Genomic DNA, 17060 nt, shown 5'->3' with positions numbered 1-17060 from the left:
CCGACATGGGGCTTTTAAAAAAAAAAGTAAGTATGAATAATAAGTTTCGCTATATTAACGAATAATGTATAATATAATATATTTATGCTTCAGAATGTTACAACTGCCAAAAATTTGGCCATTTGGCCAAACATTGTAAGTATGGTAAGTATGTTTTATATACTTGTAGTATCTATATGTTTATGTATATATAAAATGTAATAGGAAACGTAAACAATATAACTAAATTATTTTGCGTAAATAATTCCAGGCAGGAGACTGAAAAAAAAACAGGTTGAGCAGGCGATGGTTGCTGGTGAACCAAGGGTGATGGTGAAGGAGCCACCAAATGAATCACCCGAGGTTGCAGCAACCACAGCCTGCTTGGCTGAACTCGGGATTGTTGTAAGTATTGTTAAAAATGATTTTTTGTTATAATTATTTTATTGTAAAAAATACATCTTTTATAGGAACCAGAAAATGATGACATGGCATCAGTTTATGGTGAATTAGGTAAGGTTCTATTTTTACTACTGTTCTTCTATTTTTTCAAAATCTAATTTGTTTTGAATGTTTTTTCAGAATAAATTATTTTTATTTTTTTAATTCTTTGTGTTTTACTTAAAAGGTTTTTCCTTTGTCCTCATACGTATATGTTTAAGGTATGTCATATATAGGCTTAGGGACTTGTAGCATTTGCATACTTTTTTTAATTATTGTTAAATATAGCAGAGTGCGAAATAAATTCATTTCTCGGTGCCACGATATCAGATCTAAAATTTGAATGTGCATATTTTTGCATATTTGATAGATTTTGCAGGAAAGTGCATATTTTAAAATTTTTATGCTTATTTTGCATATTTTGGCGTATTTTTTTAAATTTCAAATTAAAAACTATAGATAGTTAACACGTTGACTGCTGCACGAGTTGAACCGAAATATGATAAATTGAAAAAAATATATATTAATACTTCCAATAATATGCTATCTGGAAACTACCATTCATATCTCGTTGTAATTTTTGTGTAGATATAAATAATCCTATATAAAACCGTATCGACCGTATCGCCCGCTCGATAGACTGATAGCCGATAATAGTTATTATTTCAGTTTAGTCGATTACTATCCGTCATTGTTTTCGCCTCTCGTGTGCTTTTCACTGTAGTGTAGATTTTATACGCAATAAGTTCGTAAATAAATGTAAATAAACCTAAAGTAACTGTTAAAATGCCGAAAGTACAAAAGTCAAAGTTACAAAGTTATGTTTTAGAATTTAAAGACACATTTTCGTCTGACGGTAGTGTTTTGTTTTGTAAATTTTGCGAAATAAAAGTTGGGAGTGACAAACGTTTCAATGTTGTCCAGCATCTAAGGACTGACAAGCATAATAGAGCAGTTAAACGGGAAGAAAATAAAATAAATAAGGTAAACCAGCAGTTTGTTTCAAACACCAACCTAGGCAAAAAAAAATAATTTCAACAAAGATTTGTGCAAGGCTTTGCTTTCGTCAAATATTCCCCTAAATTAATTATCAAACAACGAATTTAAATGGTTTTTAGAAAAATACACGAATGAAGACATACCTAGTGAAACAACACTTCGTAAAGGTTACGTTGACGATATTTACCAAGAGACTATTTTAAAAATTAGGGCGATTGTAAACGGAAAACGAATCTGGGTTTCAATTGATGAAACTACGGACACCACTGGGCGTTTTGTAGCAAATGTTATTATTGGAACTTTAGACATTGATAACGCCGGTCAAATATTTTTATTGCATTCCGAGGAACTTGACAAAACCAACCATTCAACAATATTCAAATTATTTGATAAAGCTATGGGGATATTGTGGCCTGAAGGAGTCGAACATGACAATGTTTTATTGTTTGTAAGCGATGCAGCCCCTTATATGATTAAGGCGGGTAAAGCTATACAAACACTTTATTCAAAAGTTATTCATATTACTTGCCTTGCACATGCATTTCACAGGCTCGCTGAAAAAGTTCGTGACGAATTTTCGGAAGTAGATTAGGTAGTATCTTCAGTGAAAAAAGTATTTCGAAAATCTCCCTTACGTATAAAAACATTTTTAAATATGACAAAAAACGAGATTCCTTTACCACCTGAACCTATACTAACAAGATGGGGAACTTGGATAAATGCTACCATATACTATTGCGAACATTTAGAGAACATTCAAACAGTTATAAAAACATTTGATAGCGATGATGCCGCTTCAATTAAGACAGCCAAAAAGTATTTGGAAAAGAATAACCTACAGTGTAACTTGGCATTTATTAAATCGAATTTCGGATTTTTACCCAAATTAATAACATTTTTGAAAAAGAAAGGCATAAAATTATCCGATTCTTTAAAAACGGTTGAAGATGCGAAAAATAAAATTGTTGACTTAAAATGTACAAAAGGAAAAGCAATTGTAAAGAAGTTAAATGACGTTTTAGAAAAAAATCCTGGTTACAAAGCTTCATTAAAAATTTCAAAAATCTTAAGCGGCGAAGTTGAAAATATGAAGGATTGGCTGAAGACTTGACAAGTAATGATCTGGTTTATTTTATGTATGCTCCAATGTCGTCTGTAGATGTAGAAAGAAGTTTTTCTGTGTATAAAAATTTACTGTCAAGTAATCGTCGTAGATTCACGTTTGAAAACATCAGAAAATATCTAGTTGTGCAGTGTAATTTTAAAGGTAAAGAAATTAATAAAATAATAAGAATTAAATCATTTAAATATTTAAATATTATTTTGTTTTTATTTTAGAATCGGAAGACACGGAAGATACGAACAATTTATAATACAATTATAAAATAATAATTAATTAATAAATAATTAATAATACAATTACATAATTTTAAATTCAAATAATAAAATTCTGATATACTCGTATAATATAAATTCTAATAAAATAAATATTTAATTTTACCACATATTTGTTATACCTAATTTTTTGGGGGGCCATATCTTAGTACATATACGGTTATTTTTAGGTGCATATTTTAGGGCATAATTGGCCATTTTTTGGTGCATATTTGCATGCATATCTGGGTATTTTTTAGAGCTACAAGTCCCTAAGCCTAGTCATATAGTATAGATCATATAAATGTATATTTATTTGACTAAATAATGTATGGTCTATATATATATTAATAGGGAAACATAAATTGGAACTAATGAGTGTTCATTTTACACTAAAGTAAGTAAGTATATTACTATAATAACATTTCCATAAGAATTTGTTCATATACAAATTTTTTTTTCAATTTAAATACAATACTATATTCTATTTGTTAAAAGCGTTGTAACAAATGTATTCTATAGAAGTCTTAGAAATAACATAAAATTATCCTAGTATGAAGTATTAATAATTTTTAGTACCTAGTTAATAATTAATTATATTAAAAAAATATAAATAAACAAATATATAACCACGTCGTTTAACGTTTAACCGATACAATTTCTACAATTCACGTGTCACGAATCCGTAAATCGCATGTTTATTGTCGTTTAGAGTGTTTCCGACGTATTCCTCTACATTATTTAATCGTATACGTCTTAATGACGTATCGAATTTATTATCATAGACACATATCACGATATCGCCCCAAATGTATGCGATTAAAGGCATTACAACGACTGAAGAGCAACGATTTTGCGATTTTTTTGTATATAATAAACATAATCTGACGTACGTCAACAATGGTACGCACGTTTCTTTTTTTATATGATATTATTATTATATATATATATACACACATATAATCGTATTTCGTACGCTATCGAGACGATAAGGTCGCGGAGGCGTCCGAGGGCGGAGACACCGAAAACAAAAGGACGCGTATTCGATTCGGATAAACGATTTATCGTATCGTAAAAAAAAAAAACGGTAGTGACGATACGACGACCGACCGGAGAACGCGCCGCGAGTACGCGTTTTCCGGACGCGACGGCCGTGATCGGGACGAAAAAGACCCGCTCCGGAATATAGCGTCGAGAACGCGACGGAAAGAGGTCTCGAAAGGCCGGAAAACCGGGCGAAAAGCGGAAAAAACGGTACATAAAATAATAAAAACAATAATAATAAGTAATAACGACCGATAACGACGGACGGCGGGAGATATCGAATAAGGACTGGAAGAAAAAATTTTAATTTTTCGATTGGTCGGGACACTAAACCTAACGGCCCGTGTCGCAACTATTCTTCGTTTTATATTATAAGACTAGCACCGGTGAAACTCGCTGTAAGTGAATACCCTAGGTCGGTGAAACTCGCTGTATGTGAATACCCTAGGTCGGTAAAACTCGCTGTATGTGAGTACCCTAGGTAGCTGAATATCGTTTGAAGTGAATTTCCTAGGTCGGAGACAGGATTTAGGAATACAGCAGTTAGAAAAGTTAAGTAGGCAAAACCAGTGATAACGACGAATGAGATGTTGGTACCTCTGATTTGGTGGCTCTACACTTTGGCGGTGTCGTTTTAAACGCGTAAATAATAAGTCTAATTCGAGCGTCTAGTGGTCGGTCATTTCATTAAATTCACAGGTGTATAAACCTTGTCCCGTAGCTTGCCCTGTGCTTTTGTGCATGGAAAATAAATAAATACATTCCGAAAAGGTAATTAAGTGTCTAGTTATCAGTCATCGTCCAGTGAATATCGATTCCTGACAGGGCAATCCGCCTGCGGCGGATTGTCATACCTCCTGACGTCGAAGGCGTTGTGCTGTTTAGTACGCAAAAAAGTTTAAGTCGAATCGAGCGCATGATTTGTCAAGCGATCACCACTGAAAATCCAGTTAAACGCGTTTGAACCTCCCAGGTAGGCGATCCGACTGCGTCGAATCGCGGACGATGTGAGCACAAAGTAGAAATTTTAAACGTATTAATGAAAATACATGTCAAACGTTAGCGAGTTGTGGTAAATAGTGAGTCGAAGATCAAAAAACTATAAATATTTAATAATTTTTTTGATAACAGAAATTACAATTAATTAACACAAAATTTAAAAATTTAAAAAAAAATCAGAATACTTAGTCAGTTATCGTACAGAACGGATTTCGCGGGAACGTGTTTCGAACCTGCCTACCTAACGTCGGAGAACCTCGTCCCGTAGCTTGTTACGAAAACGGCAATCGAGTGTCTAGGTATCAGTCATCGCCCGTACGGTGAAAGTCGATACCTGCTGAAAGGGCAATCCGATTTCGGCGGATTGGATGAATTTCCCGTGGCTCGCCCGATGCTTTTGAGTATGGAAAATAAATAAATACACTCCGAAAGGGTTATTAAGTGTCTAGTTATCAGTCATCGCCCATCGAATATCGATACCTGACAGGGCAATCTGGCTGCGGCGGATTGTCATACCTCCTGACGTCGAAACCGTTGTGCTGTTTAGTACGCAAAAAAGTTTAAGTCGAATCGAGCGCTCGATTTTTCAAGCGATCCCCATTGAAAATCCAGTTAAACGCGTTAGAACCTCCCAGGTACGATGCGGACGATGTAGGCGTAAAGGAGAGATGTTAAACGTATTATGGAAAACACATGTCGAACGTTAGCTAGTTGAAAATCAAAAAAACTATACATAATTAATATTTTTTTTTCATATTTTATAGATGGTTAGATATCGAAAAGAAATATTATGCGCTTTCTGTGATGACAAAATATTTAAAAATCAAAAGATAAAAAATTTGCTACTGTTTTTCCCCTGTATCTTTCAAATGTAAGGAACTGAAAGGCCAAACATATAAAATAGTGAATTCACCGTCAAAACTGAGTGAAACAACTGTATCGTCATCAATAGAATGTTCTCAGGCTATAATATAAATTGCATATCACAAATGTACATTTGAATCGTGCAGACCGTTGGCAATAACTATAATTGGTTTAATTGAATTCAATAATCTATCTTTAATCTATTTAGAAAAATGAATAATTGAATACTATTGTGTAATTTAACGTTCGTGTAATGTATATTATAATATAATATATTTTGTCATCATCAATCAAGCAGTATAAAATGTAATGTGCGAGATCAAAAATCGTTTTTAAAATTTGAAAAATATTATATGAGTAGTAATATCATATCAAAACGAAAATAGCAATTAATAATGATCGATTAAATGAAAAAAAAAATGCAAAAAATCTCGTACGTGTAGTTTCTTATGGGGCCCCGCCAGGAATACGTCGGTACGGGATTCGAACCTGCCTACCTAACGTCAGGGGACCTATCCTAACACCTATCGACTACCGCTTGAGTTGAAAACCGTAACCGAATCTCGAGCACTTAAACCGTTTTAGAGATGCGACGAATGCTACATTATACGTCGTTTGACCCGTACAATTTTTACGATTCGCGTGTCACGAAACCGTAAATCGCATATTTATTGTCGTTTAGAACGTTTCCGACGTATTCGTTTACATTTTTTAATCGTATACGTCTCAACGACGTACCGAGTTTATCATCACATACACATATCACGATATCCCCCCCAAAAGGTATGCGATTAAAGGCATTACAACGACTGAAGAGCAACGATTTTGCGATTTTTTTGTATATAATAAACATAATCTGACGTACGTCAACAACGGTACGCACGTTTCTTTTTTATATGATATTATTATTATATATATATACACATATATAATCGTATTTCGTACGCTATCGTGATGATAAGGTCGCGGAGGCGTCCGAGGGCGGAGACACCGAAAACAAAAAAACGCGTAATCGATATGGATAAACGATTTATCGTATCGTAAAAAAAATAAACAGTATTGACGATACGACGACCGACCGGAGAACGCGCCGCGAGTACGCTTTTTCCGGACGCGAACGAAATCCGGAGACGCGCGGACCGGACGAAAAAGACCCGCTCCGGGCTATAGCGTCGAGAACGCGACGGAAAGAGGTCTCGAAAGGCCGGAAAACCGGGCGAAAAGCGGAAAAAACGGTATATAAAAACAATAATAATGAGTAATGAGCAAATGAGCGATAACCGAACCGATAACGACGGCTGTTGGAGAATCGATAACGACGGGGAGATATGGGACAACGACTGGAAGAAAAAAAACGGAATTTTTCGATTGGTCGGGACACTAAAGTGCCCGCGTTCTGGCGGATTTTTCGGGAAGCTCGTTTTGGTTTTATATTATAAGAAAGAAGATATACAATGTCTGATGTAATATACTACAAATATAAAATAATCAATGATATTATTATATATATTATACCAATGGTTTCGTAGTAAAATATTAAAAATAATTATTATTATTGTTATGTCGCCTTTACCTATAATCGCAATATTATTTATAGTTTGTCGCTGGCGGTGAGTATTTCTCAAAAACCAGTTATAAACTTGAAGCGGTAGTTTTTGCGGGTCGGGGGTAACGAACGTTATCGAATGCTGCCGTAATAGAAACAAATCAGCACTAGTCGGCCGTAAATTGTCTGTTTACGGCATAAAACTTAGATTGTAAATTTGTAAATCAACCACTCTACAATGATTTTAGAGTAAAAACACCTATTATCTAAATGAAAGCCTACAATATTTACGAGAGCATCTCATCGGGTATTTTCATTATGTTAACTACACTGTTTCATATTGCATTTATAAAAAACTTTTATTTTTGATTTTTTAAATGGCTGTATCTTTTTTTAAACTAATTATTTTATAAAACCCCGATGAGATGCCCTTCAAAATATTGTTTTATTCTATTTTTATAATAGGTGTCTTAGCTCTAAAACCACTCAGGAACAAGTAATTTTGAATCAACGCAAGCGTGTTTTTAATACTGAAAAATGCCGGTGCGACGTCCTCTTAACGAAAATAGGTAACCGTACGAAACCGTAAATCGCATGTTTATTGTCGTTTAGAGTGTTTCCGACGTATTGCTCTACATTATTTAATCGTATACGTCTTAATGACGTACCGAGTTTATTATCACAGACACATATCACGATATCGCCCCAAATGTATGCGATTAAAGGCATTACAACGACTGAAGAGCAACGATTTTGCGATGTTTTTGTATAATACAAATAAGGATCTGTTAAACCCGACGCGCGTTTTTTTTTTATACACATAAAATAAATCGTATTTCGTCGCTGTCGAGACAGTACCGATGAGGTCGCAGAGGCGTCCGAGGGTGGAGACACCGAAAACAAAATGACACGTATTCGATACGAATAAATGATTTATCGTATCGTAAAAAAAAAAACAGTAGTGAGTAGTGACGATACGACGACCGACCGGAGAATGCGCCGCGAGTACGCGTTTTCCGGACGCGACGGCTGCGAACGGAATTCGGAGACGAAAAAGACCCGCTCTGGAATATAGCGTCGAAAACGCGACGAAAAGAGGTCTCGAAAGGCCGGAAAACCGGACGAAAAGCGGAAAAAACGATATATAAAAACAATAATAATAAATAATAAGTATTAACTATTAAGTAATAACGACCGATAATGACGACGGCGAGAGATAACGATAACGATGACGGCGGGATATCTCGAATAACGACTGGAAAAAAAAATTTTAATTTTTCGATTGGTCGGGACACTCAACCTATCGGCCCGTGTAGCAACTATTCCTCGTTTTATATTATAAGAAGATACCTTTTAAATATTTTTTAATTCTATTTATGAGACGTTGAACTAGATTAATAGATTATAAATTCCTATAACTTACAATTTTTTTAATTCATGTATTTTACGCATGCACAACACAACTTCAATTTTTTTTTAAATGTCAACCCCTTTTATGAATATAATTTACAAATTTATCAATTTTTTTAAGGTATTTTGATCAATCAACTTGTATTGTAAACCAAAAATTTGTGAAATTAGAGCTAGTTATTAGTTTTAGGTACGTATTTATGTGTTCTAATAGTAGCATATGACACATTATACATTTATTATTAAAGTAATAAATTATTAACTATTTATACATTTATAATATAATATAATATAATATTTGTAAATTAAATTTTACAAATGTATAGTATTATAAAAAAAATATATATAAATTTAGAATTTTATTTTCTGAAAATATGTGTTAATTTTTTGAGTTTACTATATAAGTTGATAGATCAAAATTTCTTGAAAAAAATTGATTAGTTCGTAAATTATATTCATAATAGAGGTTGCCATTTAAAAAAATTGAAGTTACGTTGCGCATGTACAAAATACCTACCAGGGCTTGCAAACGTTATGATTATAACGTTATACTTGATAAAAAACGATTGAAATTTGTAAACGTAATTATATCGTTAAACGATAAATATAAATAATTAAATAACACAAAACAAAACGATTAACAAAATATATAATATATCATCAAATAAAATATAACGCTAATCGTATTTATATAGTATATCATTAAATGAAATAATTAATTTACAATTATTTTAATTATGAATAACGATAAACGCAAAAGTTGAATGAGATTTAGCGTGTCACCATATGGGTACACTCAGCTATTACCCAGTTTTTTTTTTCATTAAAATATTGTTTTGAAATAATACCTAGCTATTTTATTTTTTTCACCAAATTCGTTTTTATTTTAATAAAAGCAATATCTTATTTATATACATACATAGCGCAATAAAATATTAAAATAAAACATTTATCATTAATTTTAATATTATTTACTATAATATGAAGCAAAGCACATTACACATAATCCAACATTGCATTTTAAACACTGTGTACATCCTTTGGACGTACAGTTGTCGGCCCCCACATCTTCTCCTCATACCATTGGCAACTGGTATTATTAAATGATCTCTCCCATCATACCGTACAGCATCAGGAATTTTAGCTGAAGGTCCTGATCGTTTTGGCAAATTTCTGTAGGTAATCAAATATATTTTCACGATATCACGTCTGAAATTCAAGTTGAGATAGATTTCCACCAGATTTTTTGTGAAGAATCCAAGCATTTTGTATTGATACATCGATAAACCAAGTTAACAAACACCACCACCATTTCTTTCTACACAAACCAATTCTATACCTATTTACATTCTCGTCTATTAAGTCAGTACCACCCATAAATTGATTATATTGACCTATACAAAGAGGTCGCTGAACAATTATGGTTTTTTTTTCTTTTCTGGAAAATCGTTTGACTCCTGATTTAGGAATACTTCCAACAGATGAAGAAGCTACTGTTATGACAGAATTGTCTAACCATCTTGAATAATGAATTCCATTATTTTTGTCCAATATATATTCAAAAGTACCTCTATCTTTTTTTTCCAAGCTGTTTTTTCCGTAAGTTTTATATTTTTTGGTAATCGATTAATACGTATCGTCCCCGTACCATTGTAACCATTTGCCGACAAAAAACGTGAAAGTGTTTGGCTTGTAAATAAATTATCAAAAAATAATTTATGTGGTAAATTAATTTTTTCGGTTGGAAATTCTTTCAGCATTTCGTAAAACGGAGCAGTGCATTTGCCAAAGTATAATTGAATTTCAGGGGTTGTATTCGGATTATTACCCTGATAAATATCAAAATTAACAAGGTAACCTGAAGCTGTATTTATACACCATTCTTTAAATCCAAACCGTATTGGCTTTCCTCTGATGAACTGCTTACAAGAATGCCGTCAAAATATTTAATCATGCTCTCGTCATAATTTAGTTCTTGTTCAGGAACAAAGTGTTTTAAAAAGCGATTTTTTAAAGGCTTTAACTTATAGTATTTATCAGAGTTTATATTAGAGTTATCTGCACAATGCAGTATACGACAAATTTCTTCAAATCTATCGCGGCGCATACAATCCCGTACAATTATATTTTGCATATCAGGTGAACTATCCCAATAAAAGCGACGTCCAGGCAATGTATTATAGCCAGACAAAATCAATATACCAATAAAACATTTTATTTCGTCTGTAGACAAATTAGTATTTGTAAAACTTCTATAAACTGCATAATTCAATGATTCAGTTATGAGCAACTTAATTACTTCGTCATCAAAAAATAGCTCAAAAATATGAGTGGGTGACATTCCAGAATAAAACGAATAATTAGGTTTTGGAAAAGTACCATTGAATTCTAGATTACCTCAAGTCCATTGTGGCTGTTCAATAGTTGGAAATGTAAATTCTTAATGTGTGAACTGAGGGTCAGCAATAGATTCTTCATCATTTATTAAAAAACCGCCCACTCGTTGTCCATTTGTGAGCTCGATTTCCGCAGATGTTTGTAATTGCCAGCCACATAAATTATCAACAAATCCTCCATCTTCGTCACCAGAATCTTCATCGGTTATTTCATTAGGATCAGGAGGTTCAATGTATATATTTGCTGCACCTAAATCGTCAAAATTATCTAAAATATTCAAAGCATCTTCGACTGTAAGACCGTCTCTGGAAAAATAATATATAAAACATCAATTATTGTATAACATATAAGACGAATGGGTCCATATGGTGACACCATACTAAACAAAGCATAACTCATAGTAGAAATAACAAATCGGAAAAAAATGATCAGAAAAATGTTTCTAAGAATATATAAGATGCAAATAATGTATCACCCATTCATTAATTATAATAGTTTATACTTACTGTAGCCGAATACCGGAAAAATCAAAAAAATCGCTCATTTTAAAACTGTGGTTGAAATAATACACCGTCAATAGACACTGTTTACGAAAAAAACTGTTAAACATAATACCAAAATTAAGTGCAGATAACATAAAATCTGATGTAATAATAATACATGAAATATATCTATAAGGATTTCCCCAATCATGTTGTAAAAATAGCAATACAGGTGTACCCATATGGTGACGCTCGGCGCTGATGGGTTAACTTAAATAATTCTAATTTTTATTAAAGTATTGGCTAGGTCATATTAAACATTAAATTAATAATTACTTCTGTAAAAAGCAATTATAATTAAAAGTTTGTATTTTTTTTTTTTTTTTTTTAGAGGTAGTTGTAAAAACTAATCCGGTATGGTATGAAATTAGCTGTTATTTAAACGGACATATGAGTGGAAACGCAATACACACATTCGTACATCGAGGTACCCATGGTATCAAGGAAAAATTAGGATTTGGAATACTTAAAAATGAAGTTGAGCATAATCTAAACACTGAAAAAAATCAATTTTTAGATGATAGTAAGTAATAATACAATTTATTTACTTTTTAATAATTTAACATTAACTACTCATTTTTAAAATTTAATTGTTATACATTTTAGATGATACTAGTGATTGTAGCAGTCAAAATTCAGATATATTACCTAGAAAAGAATTTGGTTATCACGTTTTCACCTGAAGAATGGCAGACAATACAACCGGAAGAAGTTTACTATAGAAATAACAGTAAAAATAATTCTAAGAGTTCAAGAATGTATTATGTACTGCCAAAAAATGAGTGGACCCCTATTGTCTCAGAACATTTTTAGGAACACACCGGATTACCTTGTTGTCTTTCTTTTCGAAAGGCAAAAGCGTATCCAAGTGGTAATTTTTATATTAAAATTGTCGGTAAATGTACTGGTTGTGATTCGTATTTTAAAGGCATTGTATATGAAAAACCTTTAGCTATTTCAAGGTAAACTTAAAGTACAAATACATTCTACTAAACTCATGTTTTTCAATGTTATAATAAATCATAACTAATATTCTAATAATATTATAATTTCATTTTAGTTTTAAGAAAAGTGATTTTAGAGATATTTTGTGTTTTACAGAGTGCTTATGCAATGCTCATACACAGGAAATTTTGACGAATTACATAAAACCAAAAAAACGCCGAATGTATGGTTCTGTACAAAATAAAGCTATTTCAGCTATAATAAATGATAGTCATTCGAGTGAATCATTTAGAGAAATGGAAGCTGTACGTCTTATAAAAATAGGTAAGCCCATAAAATTATTTTTATTTTTGTTTATTAGTGTATCGTGTACAGTTTTACAATTTTATATATAATGATGTATGAAACTACCATTTCATAAGTAAATTTGGTCTTATTGTTACATTCAGTTTTTAATTGTTTATAATTTATTCTTAATTAGTTGGTACTTTTAATAACATATTTTTTGAAATACTCGGTAGTTTTTCCAATATTTTGAGTGAAAACTGTGAATTTTTTGTTCTAGGATAACATAACATAAATTAAGTTATCGGGCTGATTTTTTTTTTTTTTTTGATAATTGGGAGATATAATTATAATATATTATTAGAAGGAAAAAAAAAGTATATTTTTGTTTTATATTTTTAATTTAGGTGATCACGACCCATCAATTATCCCCACTGGAAATGCTCTTAGGCTTCTTAAATCTCGATAACGTGCTTCTGAAAAAAGAAATGACGATACTCTCACTGCAATCGCTTTAATGAAAAAAGAAGATGAATTTAAAGACATTATAAGAGAAGTAGAATATGATCCATTTTTTGTTCATTACAGTAATGCTGAACAAATTCATTTGTATCGGAAATATTATAGTAATGTTAAATATCCTCAAATAATCATTGATGCAACAGGACCAATTGTAAAAAAGTTTATAAAATTAGGCTTAGATAAAACAAATACAATATTTTTATATGAAGCAATCGTTCACGATGAACAAAAATGTCATAGCTTTACAATAACAAATATGTTAAGTGACAGGCACAATACCATATGTATTTCTAACTGGCTAGCTAGTTGGATGAGCTGCAATGTTCCAAAGCCTAAAAAAGTAGTGTGTGCCCAATCATTGGCTCTTCTTTCTGCAATAGTAAGAACATTTACACAATATTCGTTATTAAACAGCTATATACACGCATGTGCAGACATACTTACTAACAAGTTACTCAAAGACTCTTGTTGGCATTCTCAGTGTTATGTGAAACTAGATGTAAAACATTTTATGAAATTAGTTAGCCAATGGCCTAATTTGAAGTTGTTGAATAGAAGAGTCAGAGAAATTATTCTTAGAACAATTGACTGTATACTAAAATGTCAAAATTTTGAAGACGTTTACTCACTGTTACTTTCCTTGTTTATTACTATTACCAACGAAACAAATGGAGTTCAACAAAATACTAACATTGAAACATCGTGTCAAAACCATTATATGAGGTTAATTAATACTGTTTCAACAGGTATCGTACAACTCGATCAGCAAATTGATACAATAATTGATTATGTAAACACTGAAGACAACACATGTGTTGAAGAACATGAATACGATGACGAACTTGAAAATCTTAATGATATGAATCCCTTTCAATCTTGGGTAGAAAAAGTATTAGATGAAAGTAAAAAAATTATACAAGATGGGGTAGGTATAAATCTGTTATATGCTCCAAAAATAGTGCCTCATTTAGTTGAGATAATGAAATTTCTACCACTATGGTCTGGTATAATGGTACCGTTTTTTGGATATGGAGAAAGTGTTTCAAGCTCTGCAGCAATCGAGTCTAGTTTTAATAAACTTAAAAATGTAACGCTAAAGCATATTTCTTTACCTACAGATATAGAAGTATTCTTAGAAAACCATATATCTTCTTTAAAAGGAGCGTCGTTATTACACTATACTCAACAGTCAGATACTAATAAAGAAAATCAAATAACTGAACAGGCCGATAATTTAGATCAAATAAATAATTTATGCGGTCCAGAAATAAAGAACATCGACATAGAGAAACAGAATAATATCACCAATAGCTTACGAAATTTAGTATGTCCATTGTGTAAATCTGGATCTTTACCTTCAAGTAGTGGTGCTCATAAATGTTCGATATGTACGAAATCAGTCCATGCACTTCCAGAATGCTCTGCACACCAGCAAGATGACGATGAAATTCGTATCTGTTATAACTGCTTTGAGGGTCATGAAAAGTTTATCGAAGACAAAGCAACGGATGAATGGAACCGAAAAAGTAAAAATCAAATTAAAAGTAGTTCATATCTTCTTCCCAATCCACATTTACGATATGTTAACATTAATGATTCGTGGAACTATCGTATTTTACCTTTGTTGAAAAATTGATCCAGAGCAGAAGAACTCAAAAGTTGTAAAATTAAAAGTTTAAACTCAAACATAGTACTAAGCAACACGTGTGCATTTGATTCTATAGCATCAATGATAATGGTAGCTTTTTGTGACAGTGAGTTATTTTCAGAAGGACTTATAAAAAATAAAACAAAATATATTGATTTTATATCTCAGTTGGTTTCAAAGGGAATTACGGCACACACATATACAGATAGGGCATAATTAATTATTTTCTTACTTAATCCAGTATTAGAAACCCTTGAGTATAATTTTTTTTTTGTGAGATGTGAAACTACACCTAAAACTATTTGCAAGGCTATGTTTAAAGAGTTTCCATCTATTATAGAAAAAAGTAGTTGTTTTAATGAAAAATGCGAAAAGTTTCAAGAAACATATCAACCAATCTACATTATAACATATAACACTACAAATTGCATAATTAGTGATCTGCAAAAAATTATTAATAATCAATTTCAAGGTGAACAAACAGTGTGTAATCATATGAATAAGATGAAAAAATTTCAATGCAACAGTCAAAGAAGAACAAAGTTTGAAGTATCGCCATTATATTTACTGATAAAAATTTTGTTTTGGAGTGGTATGTAAATTTTAAATTATTTTTTATGGCAAAAAATTAACTTGATTTCTATACTTTCAGGAGAAAACATGGAACAAAGTAGTGAGACTGCACCACATGTACAGGTTAAATTAAAAGATATTCCTGCAACTATATTCCATAAATCTACAACCTATATTTTAAGAGGGATTTTAAATTATCATCAAGGAAAAAGCCAGCTTAAAAATTCAATTGGACATTATACTGCTTATTGTAAAAGAAAAGGACGTAATTGGGAACTATATGATGACCTAAAAAAAAAACCAAAAGACATTAAAAAAAATATTGTAGTCGCATGTGAAGTGTTGTATACCATATAAATTTTGTTTTATTTATGATTTTAATATAATTATTTTCAAAGGATTATTCATGAAGAATATATTTTATCATTAAAAATTGACTCATTTAATTCTAGTATGAAAATAGAAAAGGTTAAGGTACATTATTAAAACATTAATTTATAATAATTAATAATATTTAAATTCTATATTGCATATTGCATGTAGGTACCAAGGCTATTTATTTTTTTTTATATATAAGTGTTATGTAAAATTCTTTTAAATTAATAATAAAAAAAAGTAATCAAACTGATAACAAAAAAATATTTGAAATTCATTTTATTTAAGTTCCCTATATCATGTAATTCATACAATTATGTGTAACAAGTTTGTGGAAAAAAATTTCCAAATTTCAGGGGCGGGGGACAAGGAAAATAAGGGATTTTTACATATTACAGAGAAGGGGTGGCGTAAAAATTCCAAAAACTGTCGTACAAATGCATGTAAATTACATATTAAATATTGACATATAGCCCAGTCAAATTAGGAAAAAGTTCGGAACTAATTCCACAAAAGCTGGAGTTTAATTTTTTTTTTTAGATTATACCTCACTTATGAACATACTAAAAGTCCTGACACCTACCCCTTGTGCGTAGCCCTCCACCCCTCTTCAAAGGGTGGCGCACCCCTTTCACTGATTTCGCTTATAACTCGTTAGCTTTTTAACTTACGATAAAAATACCTATGACCAAAATTAAAGACTATAAAATTTACAATATAAATACATTATTTTATTTTACATACATATTTAAAAAATTAAAATTTAAAAAAAGTTAATTATGAAACTATTAATTAAATACAAAAATTGGAAATTATACATTTATTTTTATTTTTTCAGACTATAAGCTATGAAATTAAATATAAAAATGGTGTTGGGTTTTGGGTCCTGAAACAAAATTAATTAATATAAATATTAATATTTTCATATTTAATTATTTGTATTATATTATGTATTAAATTATTAAAATCATACAGTCCCTTATTAATTATATTATGTGGGTCTAATTTTTTTTATTGTTGGTGTGTTGGTTTCTTCTTTTTGATTTCCAATTAAAAATATTTCATCGATATTGTCCTCAAAGTTGTCATCAATATGGTCCTCTTCTACATCATCTAT

At 31.3% G+C, this 17060-nt stretch overlaps 1 protein-coding gene and 1 pseudogene across 1 annotated transcript; one reads left to right on the top strand and one right to left on the bottom strand.

Moving 5' to 3' along the window:
• Positions 1-10526: 10526 nt before the first annotated feature.
• On the bottom strand, positions 10527-10997 carry LOC112592573 (piggyBac transposable element-derived protein 2-like). The gene has a single exon (XM_025336676.1). It carries the CDS (start codon positions 10995-10997, stop codon positions 10527-10529), a length of 471 nt encoding a protein of 156 aa, XP_025192461.1.
• Positions 10998-15082: 4085 nt separating this feature from the next.
• Positions 15083-15925, top strand: LOC112592572 (annotated as a pseudogene).
• Positions 15926-17060: the final 1135 nt, after the last annotated feature.

Source organism: Melanaphis sacchari, unplaced genomic scaffold (genome assembly GCF_002803265.2).
Source record: "Melanaphis sacchari strain LSU unplaced genomic scaffold, SCAv2.0 Contig1799_pilon_pilon, whole genome shotgun sequence".
NCBI lineage: Eukaryota > Metazoa > Arthropoda > Insecta > Hemiptera > Aphididae > Melanaphis > Melanaphis sacchari.
This window is presented reverse-complemented; position numbering and strand designations above follow the sequence as displayed.

What these genes read in the sequence shown, in the direction of transcription:
- LOC112592573 (XM_025336676.1), bottom strand. Translation starts at nt 10,997, where the DNA reads ATGTCACCCACTCATATTTTTGAGCTATTTTTTGATGACGAAGTAATT.